This window comes from Oncorhynchus keta, chromosome 20 (assembly GCF_023373465.1).
Source record: "Oncorhynchus keta strain PuntledgeMale-10-30-2019 chromosome 20, Oket_V2, whole genome shotgun sequence".
NCBI classification, from domain to species: Eukaryota; Metazoa; Chordata; class Actinopteri; order Salmoniformes; family Salmonidae; genus Oncorhynchus; species Oncorhynchus keta.
The window spans coordinates 11,347,119-11,367,474 of NC_068440.1; the positions used below are offsets into that span (position 1 = coordinate 11,347,119).

Genomic DNA, 20,356 nt, shown 5'->3' on the forward strand with positions numbered 1-20,356 from the left:
GAGTGTCTAGTTTGAGAAACAGACACCTCACAAGACCTCCACTGGCAGCTTCATTAAATAGTACCCGCAAAACACCAGTCTCAACGTCAACAGGGAAGAGGCAACTCCGGGTTGCTGGCCTTCCAGGCAGAGTTGCAAAGAAAAAGACATATCTCAGACTGGCCAATAAAAATAAAAGATCAAGATGGGCAATGGAACACAGACACTGGACAGAGGAAGATTGTAAAAAAAAGTGTTATGGACAGATTCATTTAAGTTTGAAGTGTTCGGATCACAAAGAAGAACATTTGTGAGACGCAGAAAAAATTTAAAGATGCTGGAGGAGTGCTTGACGCCATCTGTCAAGCATGGTAGAGGCAATATGAGGGTCTGGGTGTGCTTTGGTGGTGGCAAAGTTGGAGATTTGTACAGGGTTAAAGGGATCTTGAAGAAGGAAGGCTATCACTCCCATTTTGCATCGCCATGACATACCCTGTGGACAGAGCTTATTTGGAGCCAAGTTCCTCCTTCAACAGGACAATGACACAGAGCACAGCTCCAAATTATGCAATAACTATTTAGGGAGTGGACAGCACAGTCACCAGATCTCAACCCTGTTGCTCTGTTGTGGGAGCAGCTTGACCGTATGGTTTGTAAGAAGTATCCACAAAGCCAATTCAAATTGTGGGAGGTGCTTCAGGAAGCATGGGGTGAAATCTCTTCAGATTACCTCAACAAATTGACAACTAGAATGCCAAAGGCTGTAATTGCTGCAAATTGAGGATTCTTTGATGAAAGCAAAGTTTGAAGGACACAATTGTTATTTAAATTAAAAATCATTATTTATAACCTTTTCAATGTCTTGACTATATTTCCTATTCATTTTGCAACTCATTTCATGTATGTTTTCATGGAAAACAAGGACATTTCTAAGTGACCCCAAACCTTTGAACGGTAGTGTACATTTTCTTAAACATTATGACAACTCAGTGACACAATGGTAGGGATTAACTGAGCTGGGCTTGGGTCATTGATAATCATTGTCTCAACGCAACCTTATAATGCTGTGAAACGACCCAGGAACCCAAATGATTTGGGTGGAAAACAAGCTTTGTTTCCATAAGGTATCGAAATTGTCAATAAATGTTACACCCTCAGAGTTGCAATAGTCACGTAGCCAGTTATGGAAGGCTAAATGTCTGCTGGAATGTTCAAAGCCATGATTTAGGGAGGGCACAGGGCCAGATATTATGGTGTGTTTGTTGGTGTAAAGCATAGAACCATTCATAATGTCATTGAATCCCACATTAACTATGATCGACAGAATTTCCTGCTGCAGGTTTAAAATGTTTTGGCGCATCTTATTGATGACCTGTACTCCGTTTTTATTCCAGTTACTGAGATGTTTCTCGCCATTGAACTGCCCAATACAACGGCCGGAGAAGGGGATGGGGAAATATGCCCATTCCTACCCCTCACATTAGTGGAACCTTTCACGAGCCCACGAGAAGCAGCTCTGGCGATAGATCCAGACCTCCCACAGCAGGCAGTGCCCCGTCAGATCCAGAGAGATGGAAAGGAGCTGAACTCGACGACAAAGCCGCTGCTGGAGTCAGCGTAGTTGGAGTCAGCTCAGCCGTCGCAGACACAGGCAGTCCCAGCGATAAAAACGCAGGTAGATCAGGCACGAGGGCTGCGAATATCAGTCCTCAGGGTAAGACCCAGATGCAGACAGTTCAAAGTAACAGAAGTTTATTACAAAAACAGGGGGCAGGCAAACGACAGGTCAAGGGCAGGCAGAGGTCAGTAATCCAGAGCAGAGTCTGAAATGTACAGAATGGCAGGCTCAGGGTCAGGGCTGGCAGAATGGTTAAAACTAGAAAACGGACTAGAGAGAAAACAACAGGAGTACGGGAAAACGTTGGTAGGCTTGACGAGACAAGACGAACTGGAAACAGACAAACAGATAACACAGGTATAAATACACAGGGGATAATGGTGCAGATGGGCAACACCTGGAGGGGGGTGGAGACAAGCACAAAGACAGGTGAAACAGATCAGGGTGTGACAGCTAAGCTATTCCTCATGATAATCTTCTCCGGACCTCTTGCAGACACTCCAGTTCACTTAGCAGCATGCCGCTGCCTTTGGTTTCCACGTTACTTGTGACATGGGACCAGCGCTGATTGGAACAATCCTCTTGCTGTTCTTCGTCTACTCCGCTACAAGATGGAGGATGAGAAGCAGTTGGAGGTGACTTCCTTGACAGGCAGGCTCCAGGTAGCACAGGCCACTCAGATAGGGACAGCTGACAAGGTGGGGATACATCCATGAAGCCCGAGTGGCATCCAGCCACAGGTGTTGAGAACGAGAAAGTTTGCGCAGAATTGACATTTGCTTGCTAAGGATAGCCACCTTATTCCTGTAATCCTCCGCAAGCAAACAATTGCTGTACTGTACTCCTGATTGTCAATATTGTCCTGGACAAGAGCATAATAAACACAGTTTCTACCGTGCTGGAAACTTTTGTTAGTTATTCCAGGCGAAGCAGGCTCCATTGCAACCTAGCTAGCTAGCTGGCTAGTTGATAGCAGGTTTTGACACAAACACTTATGAACAAATAAAACAAAATCGAACTTCGAAAACAACTGCACAAAATAACAGGTCGAAGTGCAGGAGGTATCTGAATTTGTGATGAGTTCTTGGCAGGAAATCACTTATAATTTATCTGTTGCCAACCTAGGGGTCATGACCTACTCAGAAAGCATATTTAGAACTTTTATTATTCAAAAACATAAAATACTGTCAAATACTGGCATTATTTCATCTTCAATAAATGTGCAAACATTTCTAAAAACATGTTTCACTTTCATTATGGATTATTGTGTGTAGATAAAAAATAAAAATAATAATTGAATTCTGGCTGTAATACAACAAATCATGGAATAAGTCAAAGGGTATGAATACTTTCTAAAGGCACTGTATATTGACACCTGCAGAATGGTCACCTTTAGCACACATAGAGAAATGTAAGTAGTACACAGTACAGGCCTATTGATCCTGGGCAAAGTGTAAAAAAATACAGTAAACCTCAATCTTGCATTATGATTTAATTTGAAACTTGTCTTTAACAATGTTTGATATGAGGAGGCTAACACGACTCAGGATAAGACCCAGATGCAGACACAGGAGGCAGACAGGTCGAATTCCAAATGTTTATTACAAGTGGGGCAGGCAAACGGCAGTTCCAGGGCAGGCAGATGTCGGTAATCCAAGAAAATGTAAAACAGGGACAGAATGGCAGGTTTAGGGTCAGGGCAGGCAGAATGGTCAGAACTGGGAGGACTAGAAAACAGAAACTAGATATACTGGAATACGGGAGAACACGCTGGAAGGACTTGACAAGACAAACGGCAATAGACCAACAGAAAACGCAGGTATAAGTACACAGGGCATAATGGGGGGAAATGGGAGACACCCGGTGGGGGGTGGAGACAAACACAAGGCAGGTGAAACAGATCAGGGTGTGACGGAGCCGATTATTTAACTTGAGTTGAATAAACGGAGCAATACATAAATAGACCATTTATGTATGTCATGCCACATGGTCATATGTAGCCTAATGTGAAATCTCTCAAGGTTTCTTTCTGCCTACTGTAGGGATTTTTTCCTTGCCGCTGTTGCCCTGGTTTTCTCTTTTGAGAGGTCGGCCCAGGTTTCTGTCAAGAACTTGCTGCCAAACACATGTTGGAGATATTCTGCTGAAAGACATAGACATTTCTGAATGATTTTTATGATGACGGAAACCTCTTTCATAGACTATGCCTGTAACGAATGTTGGCTATTGTTACATGGCAACAGTCAAATGAGGAGGTGCTAATTTATGCAGATGCTATGAGGTTTCAGTTACTTAAGCCTTGCTAATGTTGGCTAATGCTGCAAAGTGACTACTCAATGTGTGTGTGTGTGTGTGTGTGTGTGTGTGTGTGTGTGTGTGTGTGTGTGTGTGTGTGTGTGTGTGTGTGTGTGTGTGTGTGTGTGTGTGTGTGTGTGTGTGTGTGTGTGTGTGTGTGTGTGTGTGTGTGTGTGTGTGTGTGTGTGTGTGTGTGTGTGTGTGTGTGTGTGCACCCACGGTGGAACTAGAGAGAGGTAGTTAATTCAATACGCCCTGGAAGAATAAATCCTAACTGCTGATTGAAGACATCATGCCTCACCTTCTGTGACCTTCTCCCCAACAAAAGAGGGAGGGGAGCGAAATAGGGAGAGAGAGGGGGAGCTGTGGAGACATAGCTGTGGACTAGATCAGGCTTCAAATGTCTAATGACTTTGCTCACAGTCACATGTAGATCCATATCCTCTCTTTCTGTCACCCACTCTCCCCTTCTCTGTCTCTCTTTCTGTCACCCACTCTCCCCTTCTCTGTCTCTCTTTCTGTCACCCACTCTCCCCTTCTCTGTCTCTCTTTCTGTCACCCACTCTCCCCTCCTCTGTCTCTCTTTCTGTCACCCACTCTCCCATTCTCTGTCTCTCTGTCACCCACTCTCCCCTTTTCTGTCTCTCTTTCTGTCATCCACTCTCCCCTTCTCTCTCTCTTTCTGTCACCCACTCTCCCATTCTCTGTCTCTTTCTGTCACCCACTCTCCCATTCTCTGTCTCTCTTTCTGTCACCCACTCTCCCTTTCTCTGTCTCTCTTTCTGTCACCCACTCTCCCATTCTCTGTCTCTCTTTCCGTCACCCACTCTCTCTCCCCTTCCCTGTCTCTCTTTCTGTCACCCACTCTCCCTTTCTCTGTCTCTCTTTCTGTCACCCACTCTCCCTTTCTCTGTCTCTCTCTCTGTCTCTCTTTCTGTCACCCACTCTCTCTCCCCTTCTCTGTCTCTCTTTCTGTCACCCACTCTCCCTTTCTCTGTCTCTCTTTCTGTCACCCACTCTCCCATTCTCTGTCTCTCTTTCTGTCACCCACTCTCCCTTTCTCTGTCTCTCTTTCTGTCACCCACTCTCCCATTCTCTGTCTCTCTTTCTGTCACCCACTCTCCCTTTCTCTGTCTCTCTTTCTGTCACTCACTCTCCCCTTCTCTGTCTCTGTCCCTTTTCTCTATCACACACACACACACACACACACACACACACACACACACACACACACACACACACACACACACACACACACACACACACACACACACACACACACACACACACACACACACACACACACACACACACATGCATGACTGCACGCACGCAGGCACACACTTACATTAAATACTGTACGAACTCACCCCCCCCATTTTCACACATAATTAACCTCCCTGCCACACACACACCGTTTCCCCTGCTGATTCCAGGTACAGTCAGAACAGTATTGACACCAGCAGCTGTAGTAGCAGAGCAAAAGTGACATCATCACACAATACATTAGACTTAGTGAAGGGTGCGAATTATACATTGACCCTTGGAGGAACCGTGAAAAGTTCTCTACACAAATTTTGTGCTATTGTCACAGTCAGGATCCAAACCCAGGTCTCCCACAGGAGAAACCAATGTCTCGACCATTAGACCAAGAGTGAGGGTGACACTTTTGAAGTCCGCTACGTCAGCATCCCCGCTAACCCCTATCATTTAGCCCAGGCCTGTATAAACAGATTAAAGTCTCTCGTGTCTCTAATGTCTCTGTTCCTCTTCCATAGAAACCTCATGGAAGTTTATCATGAGGTTCAATCTTTGCTTCAATCAGCATTACAGACAGTATATTTTCACGCCCGTTTAATATTTAATCATATTTATTTTCACAGTTTTAAACAATATGAAATATAACCACATTGCCTATTGATTAAAACATGCTGTTATATTGTACAGGAATATTCATTTATTTTCGACAGTTGTGTCATTCCACCCGTAGAGTGCCTTTTAGGTAGTGTACTTTTGTAAAAAAAAATATATATATACAAAAATTCACCTAATTTTAACATTCTGTCTTAAAGAGCACATGTTCAACTTTTTGTTGTTATATTTATGACATTTTATTACATTTTTAAAACAAAATAAACATACACAGACAACAGACAAACACACATCAACATCCCACCTGTCCAGACCCACATGTTCCCACCGCATTCATCTCCAGATCGCCTGCAAGACTCTATGCCACATGTCCTCAAACTGCACCACTCTGCCTTTCTCTGTCGCCCACACACTTTCAATATTCTAACAATAATGCATTTGATTCTTCCCCCGTCCCAACGATGGAGGATCACTTGATTTCCAGTTTTTTAGTAAATGTTTTTTCAAAATGATTGATGAGAAAAGTATGGTCCAACTCACTGGTTATCTCACCGTGCCCTCATATGGCATACCTTGAAATATGCAGATAGACGGATTAAAAGTACATTTACATTGTAAAACTTCCGACAGCCAACTTTCTAACTCCACCCATAACTGTTGTACTTTATAGCACTCCCAGAAAGCATGAATCATTGAGTCACTGTTAGTTTTACACTTAAGACATGACTCTGCCGTTGTGCTGAAGAATTGATGCATTTTGTCTCATGTATAATACGTTCTATACATTCGTTTGTACTGGATTAAACATACATTTTCGTTAACTGTAATTTCGTGTCCCAACACTCCCTCCATCTTGTGCCAATATCAGTTCTTTTTAAGTCTTGGTTCCAATAGTTTGTATTTTTTTCTAAGAGATTGTTAGATGGATAGGCTCCCTGCAAGGTTTTGTATATCTTACCTAACAAATTAATATCATTTTCTGAATCAAATTGGATTCCCTCAACGTTTGCTTGATCAATATTTTATTGTGTGATATAAAACCTTTTAAGTTGCATGTATTTGAAAATGTCTACATTGGTCAGTCCAAAAGGGATTTTTAATTCTGTCATGGAAATGCATTTATTTGACTTGACTTGACTTTTCCATGTGGGCCAATTTATTGCTGAATTCTGAAAAGCTATCCAATACTTGTTCCATAGGGGTGAGTTTTATTAGTTCTTGTACAATCTGTTTCATTTTCTTCCATATTGTTATAGTGTTCTTAACTATGAAATTGTTAATGTTCTTAACTTTATCTTTTGAAAATAGACATGTGTAAAGACTCTGCATCTTCAATATGTACCCATTGTTCCTCTTTAGTGCATTTAACAATATGTCGCAAGTAAAAGCCTTGGGTGGCGAGTTTTAAGGAGATGTAAAACTTTCATTTTTATTCTATGAGTTTCATATCCCCATATAAAGTGACCGAGTATACATTTTATAATATAGAAACTTTGGGAGCCATGCCATTCTAAAGATGTTTATTCTACCAGTAAGATTTATGGGAAGATTGTTCCATTTAAATAGATCTGCTTTCATGTTGTTGAGTAATGGGATAAAGTTCACTTCTTGACGCACCCATCCCTTTAGTGGGATCATTTTCATCAACACCCCTGAATTGCAGCGCGCAAATTTTAATTTAAATTACTAAAAATATTGAATTTTCATGAAATCGCAAATACAATATAGCAAAACACAGTTTAGCTTGATGTTAATCCACCTGGCGTGTCAGATTTCAATACAGCTTTTCGGTGAAAGCATAACAAGCGTTTATGTAAGAACATCTCTCTCAGTAGACAAAATATTACAAACAGCTAGCAGCCAAGCAGATTCGTCACGAAAGTCAGAAAAGCAATAGATTAAATCGCTTACCTTTGATGATCTTCGGATGTTTGCACTCACGAGACTCCCAGTTACACAATAAATGTTCCTTTTGTTCCATAAAGATAATTTTTATATCCAAAATACCTCCATTTGTTTGGCGCGTTATGTTCAGAAATCCACAGGCTCGAGCGGTCACGACATCGCAGACGAAAATTCCAAATAGTATCCGTAATGTCCACAGAAACATGTCAGAGGTTTTTTATAATCAATCCTCAGGTTGTTTTTAAAATATATAATCGATAATATATCAACCTTGACTGTCACTTTTTCAATAGGAGAGGGAGAGACAATGGCTGCCCCACTCTGTTGCACAAGCAAAACTCTGCGAACGCCCAGCTGTCCACACACACACACACACCACAGCACACATGCGTAGATGGTAGTTTGCATAAGCCTGGTGTCACGTTGATGTCACTACTGCTGTACTTTCTGTCTGCTGATGTTATCTTTCTCGATCATTTTTCAAACTATGTCTAAAGACTGTTGATACCTTGAGGAAGCCATAGGAAAAGGAATCTGGTTGATATCCCTTTAAATGGAGGCAAGGCATCCAAAGGAACAGAGAGCTTTTAGGAAAAAACAGCACTTCCTGGTTTGATTTTCCTCAGATTTTCCTCCTCTGTTATACTCACAGACAATATTTTGACAGTTTTGGAAACTTTAGAGTGTTTTCTAATTATATGCATATTCGAGTTTCTGGGGCTGAGAAATAGGGAGTTTCAAATGGGTATGTATTTTAGCCAAAAACAAAAATACTGCCCCCTACACGCAAAAGGTTAAAAGCATCCCAAATTATGTCAGGGGTCGGCTTTTCTCTGTCCTCTATGTCTCCATTTGTAATGGTAAAGGTTTTACATTTTTTGTTTACGTATTTAATAAATTTAGGATCTTGAAGATGTGCTCTGTTCAGTCTCAGTCATGCCCTGATCTGTTTCATCTGTCCTTGTGCTTATCTCCATCCACCTCCAGGTGTCGCCCATCTTCCCCATTATCCCCTGGGTACTTATACAGTGCCTTGCGAAAGTATTCGGCCCCCTTGAACTTTGCGACCTTTTGCCACATTTCAGGCTTCAAACATAAAGATATAAAACTGTATTTTTGTGAAGAATCAACAACAAGTGGGACACAATCATGAAGTGGAATGACATTTATTGGATATTTCAAACTTTTTTAACATATCAAAAACTGAAAAATTGGGCGTGCAAAATTATTCAGCCCCCTTAGGTTAATACTTTGTAGCGCCACCTTTTGCTGCGATTACAGCTGTAAGTCGCTTGGGGTAAGTCTCTATCAGTTTTGCACATCGAGAGACTGAAATTTTTCCCCATTCCTCCTTGCAAAACAGCTCGAGCTCAGTGAGGTTGGATGGAGAGCATTTGTGAACAGCAGTTTTCAGTTCTTTCCACAGATTCTCGATTGGATTCAGTCACCTTCTCTCTGGACTTTGACTTGGCCATTCTAACACCTGGATATGTTTATTTTTGAACCATTTCATTGTAGATTTTGCTTTATGTTTTGGATCATTGTCTTGTTGGAAGACAAATCTCTGTCCCAGTCTCAGGTCTTTTGCAGACTCCATCAGGTTTTCTTCCAGAATGGTCCTGTATTTGGCTCCATCCATCTTCCCATCAATTTTAACCATCTTCCCTGTCCCTGCTGAAGAAAAGCAGGCCCAAACCATGATGCTGCCACCACCATGTTTGACAGTGGGGATGGTGTGTTCAGGGTGATGAGCTGTGTTGCTGTTACGCCAAACATAACGTTTTGCATTGTTGCCAAAAAGTTCAATTTTGGTTTCATCTGACCAGAGCACCTTCTTCCACATGTTTGGTGTGTTTCCCAGGTGGCTTGTGGCAAACTTTAAACAACACTTTTATGGATATCTTTAATAAATGGCTTTTTCTTGCCACTCTTCCATAAAGGCCAGATTTGTGCAATATACGACTGATTGTTGTAATATATGCCATTTATCAGACGCTTTTATCCAAAGCGACTTACAGTCATGTGTGCATACATTCTACGTATGGGTGGTCCCGGGGATCGAACCCACTACCCTGGCGTTACAAGCGCCATGCTCTACCAACTGAGCTACAGGGACCACGTCCTAAGACAGAGTCTCCCACCTCAGCTGTAGATCTCTGCAGTTCATCCAGAGTGATCATGGGCCTCTTGGCTGCATCTCTGACCAGTCTTCTCCTTGTATGAGCTGAAAGTTTAGAGGACGGCCAGGTCTTGGTAGATTTGCAGTGGTCTTATACTCCTTCCATTTCAATATTATCGCTTGCACAGTGCTCCTTGGGATGTTTAAAGCTTGGGAAATCTTTTTGTATCCAAATCCGGCTTTAAACTTCTTCACAACAGTATCTCGGACCTGCCTGGTGTGGTCCTTGTTCTTCATGATGCTCTCTGCGCTTTTAACGGACCTCTGAGACTATCACAGTGCAGGTGCATTTATACGGAGACCTGATTACACACAGGTGGATTGTATTTATCATCATTAGTCATTTAGGTCAACATTGGATCATTCAGAGATCCTCACTGAACTTCTGGAAGAGTTTGCTGCACTGAAAGTAAAGGGGCTGAATAATTTTGCACGCCCAATTTTTCAGTTTTTGATTTGTTAAAAAAGGTTTAAATATCCAATAAATGTCGTTCCACTTCATGATTGTGTCCCACTTGTTGTTGATTCTTCACAAAAATACAGTTTTATATCTTTATGTTTGAAGCCTGAAATGTGGCAAAAGGTCGCAAAGTTCAAGGGGGCCGAATACTTTTGCAAGGCACTGTACCTGTGTTTTCTGTCTGTCTGTGCCAGTTTGTTTTGTTCATTCAAACCTACCAGCGTTTCCCTTGCTCCTCTTTTTGCTATAGTCCATGTTTTCTAGTTTCCCGGTTTTGACCTTTCCTGCCTGCCCTGATCCTGAGCCTTCCTGCCTGCCATCCTCTACCTTTGCTTCTACTCTGATTACCGACCTCTGCCTGACCTGACCCTGAGCCCGCCTGCTGTTCCAGTGCCTTACGCCATCTCTGGATCATTGACCCCTGCCTGCCTTGACCTGTCGCTTGCCTGCCCCTGTTTAAAGAATAAACATTTGTTTCTTCAACACTGTCTGCTTTTGGGTCATACCAGTTTTTTAAAACATGATAGTACGAACTGGCCATGACTGACCCAGAAAACTAGTACCAGCTCCGCGATGCCATTTCCTCCCAATGAGCCTCCATTGGTAGGCACGAAGGGTTGCTTCGCGGTCTGATGGAAGGGTTCTAGAACGTGGCCGAACGTCACAACCTAGCATTGGACACATTGCGGGAGTATTCCGTGGGCTGTCTACTAGACAGCCTACCACAACGGTACTCTCCCAGCCCCTCAGTAGCCCGGCTGGTAGCAGCTCCGTCACTCCGGTTTCCCGGGAACTCCACTTACCTCCCCCGGAGCGCTTTGATGGAGAGTCGGGCACCTGTCAGTGTTTTCTCGTCATGGAGTTGCAGCCTTCCTCCTTCCCCTCGGACCGCTCTAATATAGCGTACCTCATCACGCTTTTGTCCGGGAGGGCCCTCCCCTGGGCTATGGCCGTTTGGGAACAACAGTCTGGAGGGTTTCGTGGCGGAGGTGAAAAATGTCTTAGAGGCTCCGGTGTCTGGGAGAGAGGCTACCTGGAAGTTACTCCAGCTTCGGCAGGACTCTCTCAGTGTGGCAGACTATGCTGTGGATTTCCACACGCTAGCAGCGGAGTGTGCCTGGAACCCGGAAGCGCTGTTCGACACATTCCTGCACGGATTATCGGAGGAAATAAAGGACGAGCTTGCAGCCCGGGAACTCCCGACGGATCTCGACTCACTCATTGCCTTAATCATCTGGATTGATGGACGGCTACGGGAACGTAGGAGGGAGAAGAGGTCTGATTGCGGTCCCAATCGCTCACTCAAGGATCCCACCTTGCAGCTGATGAACTCCAGAAGTCCCCGAGAGGATCAAAGCTTACCTGAGTTCCTCCAAGAGCCTTCGAAGACTGCCAATTTACCTCTTCCCGAGCAGATGCAGCTCGGCAGGGCTAGGCTGTCTCCGGCTGAACGGGTACTCATACTGTGTATTGCGGTACTGCCGGTCATTATGTGTTTACCTGTCCCTTCAAGAGACCTAGCTCATTTGTAGGAATGAGTACTCTGGTGGGTCTTAAGGACAATTTTGCTTCTCCCCTTTCTCGCACCCCTCTCCATGCCACCCTGCTGTGGGGATACCTGTTCAAGTCTCTCCAGATACTCATCGACTCGAGGGCTGATTTGAGACTTATGGACGTTACCCTGGCGTCCGAGGTGAGTATCCCCACTCGACCTCCATTCCCATGGATGTTAGAGCACTGGACGGGCGCTCTATAGGCCGGGTCACCCACCATACCAACCCCGTCAACCTACGAGTGTCAGGAACCACAATGAGATGATCCAATTCCTGCTAATTGAGTCTCCGCAGGTTCCTGTGGTATTGGAATTCTCTTGGCTCTAGCGACACAATCCCTCGATTGACTGGTCTATTGGTGCCATCATGGTCTGGAGCCTGTTCTGCCACACTCATTTCCTGAAGTCAGCTCTGCCTGCCCAGGGACGCCTTCCGCTAGCCATGCGGAGTACCAGGACCTCCGGGAGGGGTTCAGTAAGGCCCCGGGCCACTTCGCTTTCACAACACTGACCGGTATCCAAGAAGGTCAAGCCAGATGCGCTGGCATGCCGCTATAGCCCCGCATCTACACCCCCTGAAGCCGAGCCCCCCCCCCTGATCTAAGATCATTAGCCCCTCTGCTGTTCGTCCTCTGTTGCCCCGTACCCTTCTTATACTTCCTACCTTTCCTGTGTCTAGAATTAAACCCATGTCTCACAACCCTTTGTCTCCTGTTTCCAGGTCCACCCCTCTCCCTCGTGTCATCGACGGCCGACCAGCGTACATGGTGAGACGCCTCCTGAAGGTTCGACCTCGGGGCAGGGGATTCCAGTACCTGGTTGACTGGGACGGTTATGGCCCGGAGGAGAGGTGCTGGGTCTCCTCTAGGGACATCCTGGACCCAGGCCTCATCTCTGAGTTCCAATGCCGGCACCCCCGCTCAACCAGGTATGTGCCCAGGTAGAACGCCAGGTGGCGTCCCTAGAGGGGGGCTACTGTCACACCTGATCTGTTTCACCTGTTCTTGTGCTTGTCTCCACCCCCCTTCAGGTGTCGCCCATCTTCTCCATTATTCCCTGGGTACTTATTCCTGTGTTTTCTGTCTGTCTGTGCCAGTTTGTTCAAACCTACAAGCGTATTCCCTTGCCCCTGTCTTTGCTATAGTCCATTTTTTCTAGTTTCCCGGTTTTGACCTTTACTGCCTGCCGTCCTGTACCTTTGCCTCAACTCTGGATTGACCTGACCTGACCCTGAGCCCGCCTGCTGTTCTGGTGCCTTACACCCTCGCTGGATCATTGACCCCTGCCTACATTGACCTGTCGTTTGCCTGCGCTGTTAAAATAATAAACTTTAGTTTCTTCAACACTGTCTGCACCTCTCCATATTCTGTCGCTAAGTGTATTTTATTGCTGTCTGTCTAACTTGCCGAATGTGTGATTTAGATCACCTGCTAAAATACTAGTTCCTGTCTGGATTTGATCGAATATAGCTTGAATTCTATCGAAAACACCAGATTTGCCCCAGGGGGGATATACAATGAAATCAATGTGCATTTTTCACCATGAAAGGTACAATTCAACATTAGATAGCGGCATTTTTGGTCCGTGTTCTGAGGTATAATGGAAAGGGTTCTTATTTATCAGGATGCCTACACTTTTCAAGAGGTTAAATGAAAATGATTATAGTAAGTGCTTATTAAGTGCCAAATAAAGTAACAGGGTTGACCCGTAACAAGGTCAAAGTTTTCATCTTAAATCAGTCAAATCAGCTTATGTGCAAAAAAAAAATGTTTTTATGCCCCCATGCAGTCTATTTTCATTTAAATAATAAATAATCTATGTATGTATAATAAATCACTTTGTGTTTATTTCATGAAAATAACTCATTTATTTCCCGGAGCCTCCTTTTGCCATTGAAATGTTCAGTCTCATCATGTGTTGATACAATTTTTATATATTTACATACACAGCCCTGATTGGCGGATAATATTGTCTAGACTCTAAAGCCTACCCCACTTACCCCTTCAATGTAGGAGGATACATATTCAAATAAAAGATGACTGGTCATTGGTCAGAATAATCAGATCAGATTGCAATGTCATGATGTGGGCCAAAAACTTAATCCCACCTGAACAGGCTGAAATTCCGAGCCTAAAAAAGAGTGTTATTTCAAACTCATGGTGTGGAAATATCATTAAAAAAATAAGTAAAATCTATTTTTTGACTGCAATGCCTCTTTTAAAAAATGTCTAGCCCAGTTAACATAAACCCATATACTAGTTTTGATTGAATAGGGCCTTGTATCTCTAACTCTCTCTCCACCCTCCCCCTCACTCCAGGTTGCAGGGAGGAAAGGCTTCCCCCATGTGATCTACGCTCGATTATGGCGCTGGCCAGACCTACACAAGAATGAGCTAAAGCATGTAAAGTTCTGCCAATACGCCTTCGACCTCAAATATGACAATGTGTGTGTCAACCCTTACCACTATGAGAGAGTGGTTTCGCCCGGCATTGGTAGGTCTGCTCAACAGCTTAATGGGATAGTTCACCCTATATTGCTTAATGCCTAATGGTGCAGATGTTTCTGATATGTACTGTAAATACTATGTTTTCTGTCATAACATTACAAATATTACAGTAGCTAGGTTTCAATCCAACTGGCGACAGATTTTCATGCAAATTTTCTAAAATCCGCTTAACAGGAGATTTCTTTCCATCAAATGGACTTTTTGTGGATAAAAGTCTCTGCGTGATGAAATTCCCATGTACCTAATAAAAAATACAAGTTAAATGGGTTTGCAACGGATTTTCAATTCTACTGATGGTTTAGTCAAACCAAAAAAAGGTGTGCCCACTCTGGTTTTGGCACAGTGCGGGTAGGCTACCTACATGATGAGATTATTATGGATAAGAGCGAGATTATTTTTATTTGACAAATAGCAGCCAAGCATCGATCATCATGTCACCAGAATTAGACCCTCTATTTATTGGAAAGTAGAATCAAGCTCATCACCGTGCACTTTCGCCACCCTGTGAACTTCATCATAATTTATTTAATCTGTAGCCTAATAATCTGCAAGCTTTCCCGAGTCGTAGTGGGAGGACCACACAACATATCACAGCGTGACTTCAAGTTTACTTCGATGTGATGGTTATTATACACTACATTACCAAAAGTACATGGACACCTGCTCGTCTAACATCTCATTCCAAAATGATGGGCATTAATATGGAGTTGGTCCCCACTTTGCTGCTTTAACAGCCTCCACTCTTCTGGGAGGGCATTCCATTAGAAGTTGGAACATTGCTGCAGGGACTTGCTTCAGGTCGGGCACTGTTGTTGGGTGACCCCACATAGCCCGATTCCTCTCTAGGTTTCTTCCTAGGTTTTGGCCTTTCTAGGGAGTTTTTCCTAGCCACCGTGCTTTTACACCTGCATTGTTTGCTGTTTGGGGTTTTAGGCTGGGTTTCTGTACAGCACTTTGAGATATCAGCTGATGTACGAAGGGCTATATAAATAAATTTGATTTGATTTGATTTAGGCCTGGTCGTTGTTCCAATTCATTCCAAAGGTGTTTGACGGGGTTGGACCTCGCCTTGTGCACGGCGGCATTGTCATGCTGAAACAGGAAAGGGCCTTCCCCAAACTGTTGCCACAAGGTTGCAAGCACAGAATCTTCTAGAATGTCATTGTATGCTGTAGCATTAAGATTTCCCTTCACTGGAAGTAAGGGGCCTAGCCCGAACCAGGAAAAACAGCCCCAGACCATTATTCCTACTCCAACCAACTTTACAGTTGGCACAATGCAATGGGGCAGGTAGCGTTCTCCAGACATCCGCCAAACTCAGATTAGTCGGTCGGACTGCCAGATAGTGAAGCGTGATTCATCACTCCGGAGAACGCGTTTCTGCTGCTCCAGAGTCCAATGGCGGTGAGCTTTACACCACTCCAGTCAACGCTTGGCATTGCGCATGGTGGTCTTATGCTTGTGTGCGGCTGCTCGGCCATGAAAACACTTTTCATGCAGCTCACGACGAACAGTTCTTGTGCTGACGTTGCTTCCAGAAGAACAGACGCTTTTTATGCACTAGGTGCTTCAACACTCGGCGGCCCTGTTCTGTGAGCTTGTGTGTCCTACCACTTCCCGGCTGAGCCGGTGTTGCTCCTAGACGTTTCCACTTCACAATAATATCACTTACAGTTGACCAGGGCAGCTCTAGCAGGGCAGAAATTTTACAAACTGACTTGGAAAGGTGGCATCCTATGACAGTGCCACTTTGAATGTCACTGAGCTCTTCAGTAAGGCCATTCTACTGCCAATGTTTGTCTATGGAGATTGCATGGCGGCGTGCTCGATTTTATTAACCTGTCCGCAACAGGTGAAATCCACTAATTTGAAGAAATGTCCACATACTTTTGGCCATATCAATACTTTGTATTAAAAGCGTTTCCACTGCCATTTCTCACATAATTAATTTTACCGACACAAAAAGATCCCACCTTGTATAGTGTATTTAAAAAAATGTTTACATATAGAAAGTTTACCGACATTTGCTGTTTCCATCAGGCCGGTCATGGCATGTTTTATGTATCATACTTTACTTTACTCGCATAAAGATATTTATTTATGTGAATGATATTTGGACTTAATCAGAATTTGAATTAATTACAAATGATAGGCATATCATTGCAGTGAAATTGCAGACATTTACCCCCTATTTTCTCTCTCGTATTACCTCTCTTTTTTTTCTTTTTTTTTCTCTTTCTTTCTTTCTTTCTTTCTTTCTTTCTTTCTTTCTTTCTTTCTTTCTTTCTTTCTTTCTTTCTTTCTTTCTTTGCCCCCTCCTTCTTTCTTTTGTTCTCTTTCAAAGTTGGTCTCAGTCTCCAAAATACAGGTGAGTGCACTATCACAGTACAAAGGAATTTACTGCAGGCTTGTTAAGTATAACAGTATTATTTTCTCTTCATCTACAAACATTCCTCTTTCCCTTCAGCCCTATACCCTTTTCATACTATAGAGCCTAGCCACAACAAGCCAAGCTGCACTGTGCTGGTCTGGTTAAGAATCCACCATAGTTGCTGGAACTGTGCCGGAAAGGACAATGTGAAAAGAAAATATCCAAGCCAGCAACTTATGGTTCGGCTTGGCACAATAGTGTGAAAAGAGTACTATTGTGGTATGCCCATGTCTCACTGGCTTGGATGCCAGACTGTTTCTGCATTCATCAATTCTTTATAGTTACCTAGCCAAAAATGACTTGTATTCATTACAAAGCATTGCACTTTTTAATGTTTATAATTGCATAAATGCATTTACAATGCATTACACACAGGTGGTTGATACAGGTGTTCTTCCTGTTAATACAGGTGGTTAATGCATTACACACTGGTGGCTAATATACTTTATGCTATTTTATGCTAAAATCTTTATTTTATTCTACTGAGCTATTTACTTTATATTTGTATTCTAATATTGTATTATTTCTTATTGTTGTTGCATTGTCGAGAAGGAACCTGCAAGTAAGCATTTTGTTGGACGGTGTGTACCATGTGTATCCCGTGCGCCTAATAAAACTTGAAACTAATAACAATGTTATACCATGTTGTTGGTAGCCCTCTCTCCTCTAGGCCCCCCTGGGAGGCTGATCAAGGAGGAGTATATTCATGACTGTATCCAGATGGATATGCCACTAGGCATATCCCCCCACCCAGGGGCGCTCAAGCTACAGCCTCCGGACCACTACGGCCAGCCACTCCCGCCTCTGCAGCTCCCTCCTGAACCGCAGCGGGCCCCTCTGCCCATCACCCTCTACCCCAACATGCCCCTCTCACCCACAGGTAAGACCAATAGGTGTTTAATGAATGGAGGGGGTTTTACGCCCATCCAACATAATAACGGGAGCTGGACCAAAATCTTTTAATAAAGCTTAGGGGATTGTTTGACAGATAGGTGTTACCAAAGATGTCCACAAGTGTTCTGTTTCTGTTTCTATGGGTGTCACTGCGTCATCCTGTTTTGTGACATTTGTTTATTGATTGCTGCCTACCTATTGATATTGACAACACCTGGTAGCTCTTCATGTGTGTGTGTGTGTGTGTGTGTGTGTGTCTCTCTCTCTCCTCTCTAGTGTCCGGCTCTATGCTGCCTCTCCAGGGAGGTCACAGTGAGGGGCTCCTACAGATAGCCTCTCCTCAGGGTCAGGTCATGACCCCTATGACCCCCACGCCGCCCCCCTCCACCCCAACACACGGGCTGCCACACGGGTCACCGCAGAACCCCCAGCCACCCCAGCCCCCGCCTGGTCAGAATGGATACAACAGCTCCAAACACACACAGTCACAGGCTGCGTTCCACAGTTAGTACTGCCATATGGTTCACACACACACACACACACACACACACACACACACACACACACACACACACACACGCACACTCAGGGAGCCAAACACAATTCATTTCAACGGCATGATAAATCATCATACTGTATTTGAAAACTGTAAAAAAAAAAGTTTAAAAAAGTTAAAATGCAAAATGGTAGTTTGCCAGATTTATGGCTTGAGCTTGTGCCTGTTGTTCATTTGTATTTATTGTTTTGTAATTCAGCAACTTGGACAGGTAGTAGCACAGCCTCCTACACTCCTGTGGGACCCCAACAACAGAATGGGCGTGGCCACCAACAGCCTCCTCTCCACCATCCAACCAGCTTCTGTAAGTTTGCCAGTTACAGTAAGTCACAATATGCCCAAAGTGTGTCTGTATGTCTTCTGAGGTGCTTTTTTGGGGGACACTTAGGAATAGTGTATGTTTGATAATCTGTGTTGTTTCCTTGTTCACCTTCTAGGGTCTCAGCATCATGGCTCAGCCTCATTTCCTCCCCCTGTGTCCAATCATCCAGGTAAGACAACACATATGTACAGTATATATAGATGTATAGATGCAAACGCAAGCACACCCACTCTGCTAACCACATTATTGTCTGTGTGCAGGGCCAGAGTTCTGGTGCTCCATCTCCTACTTTGAAATGGATGTGCAGGTGGGGGAGATGTTCAAGGTACCGGCTAGCTGCCCGGTGGTGACGGTGGACGGCTACGTGGACCCCTCAGGGGGTGACCGCTTCTGTCTGGGCCAGCTAAGCAACGTCCACCGTACCGACGCCAGCGAAAGAGCCAGGTCTGTGCTCCTACCTTGCCACAAATGTCTATTTTGAATACCTTTATATGTATCTGTTGAAATGTTGATTAGTATATCTATGCCTTTGTGTAAACTGTGTATATGCGTATATCTCTCATTCATAATCATGCCATGCCTTGTCTCTCTGTTTGTACCCGTGGCAGAAGACCCGACTTCTGTTATTGACTGAAATATAACACTTTAATACAACTATATTCACTTGTACTCATCATCTTGATCTCTCCCTCTCTCTCACAGGTTGCACATAGGTAAAGGAGTGCAGCTGGAGTGTCGTGGCGAGGGAGATGTGTGGATGCGTTGTATGAGCGACCACGCCGTGTTCGTGCAGAGCTATTACTTGGATCGAGAGGCAGGTAGAGCGCCAGGCGACGCAGTACACAAGATCTACCCCGGCGCCTACATCAAGGTGAGAAACACAATGACCTCTGTTTGTTCTCTTTGCAGTTGTTTGTCCTCTTGATGACCTTCTCCCAATAGGAGTTTGACTGGACGCTGATGTCTCTCTGTAGGTGTTCTGACATCAGACTGTTCTGTCCTCTGTAGGTGTTTGACCTGAGACAGTGTCACAGGCAAATGCAGCAGCAGGCAGCTACAGCGCAGGCAGCGGTAGCAGCTCAGGCTGCCGCCGTGGCAGGCAACATCCCTGGGCCAGGCAGCGTTGGAGGCATAGCCCCTGCAGTCAGTAAGTACAATATATGAGATATGCACAGGCTTAGTGTGTTTTATTTTAATATTTTTCCAATTAGGCTATTGTGAATTTATAGTCTCTGTTGAAGTGGTATTCTTTTGATGTCACGCCCTGGCCTTAGTTATCTTTGTTTTCTTTATTATTTTGGTTAGGTGAGGGTGTGCCATGGCGGTTTTATGTGATTTGTCTTGTCTAGGGGTTTCCTGTGTCAGTGTTTGTGCCACACGGGACTGTTTCGTTGCCAGTTCACTTTATTATTTTGTATATGTGTTCATGTTCAGTTTTTCTTATTAAAAACCATGGACACCTACCACGCTGCATATTGGTCCGATCCTTGTTTCACCTCTTCAGAGGAAGAGGTATTGACCCATGTGGGACACCACATTTGTCTTTTCATTTATACCTCATAGGAATGGGCACAGTTATTCAAATATTTTAATATCCAAACGGACGTTAGTATTCGATTACTTGAAGGAGTATGCATTTTTTTGGTAAAAAAAAAAATATATAGCCCTATTTTAACAATGAAGGCTTTTTCTCAATTAAATAAAATGATCTATGTGGCAATGCTACACACAAAGATATACCATGACATGTTATATGCTTCATTTAATAAAACAACAAACAAAAGTC

At 43.9% G+C, this 20,356-nt stretch overlaps 1 protein-coding gene across 6 annotated transcripts in view; it reads left to right on the forward strand.

Moving 5' to 3' along the window:
- The window catches only part of smad10a (SMAD family member 10a), a 39,420-nt gene that overhangs the window by 11,087 nt on the left and 7,977 nt on the right, over window positions 1-20,356 (forward strand). Inside the window, exons 2-11 of one of the 6 annotated variants that reach the window (XM_035795439.2) lie at window positions 1,374-3,416; window positions 14,179-14,353; window positions 16,712-16,735; window positions 17,454-17,678; window positions 17,969-18,196; window positions 18,448-18,570; window positions 18,686-18,739; window positions 18,831-19,014; window positions 19,273-19,441; window positions 19,579-19,717. In XM_035795439.2, coding sequence (XP_035651332.1) covers window positions 3,192-3,416; window positions 14,179-14,353; window positions 16,712-16,735; window positions 17,454-17,678; window positions 17,969-18,196; window positions 18,448-18,570; window positions 18,686-18,739; window positions 18,831-19,014; window positions 19,273-19,441; window positions 19,579-19,717 — 1,546 coding nt within the window. In that variant the 5' untranslated portion in view covers window positions 1,374-3,191. The remainder of the gene's footprint in view (window positions 1-1,373; window positions 3,417-14,178; window positions 14,354-16,711; window positions 16,736-17,453; window positions 17,679-17,968; window positions 18,197-18,447; window positions 18,571-18,685; window positions 18,740-18,830; window positions 19,015-19,272; window positions 19,442-19,578; window positions 19,718-20,356) is intronic. The other 5 variants (XM_035795438.2, XM_035795440.2, XM_035795442.2 and 2 more) reach the window with 5 other exon arrangements.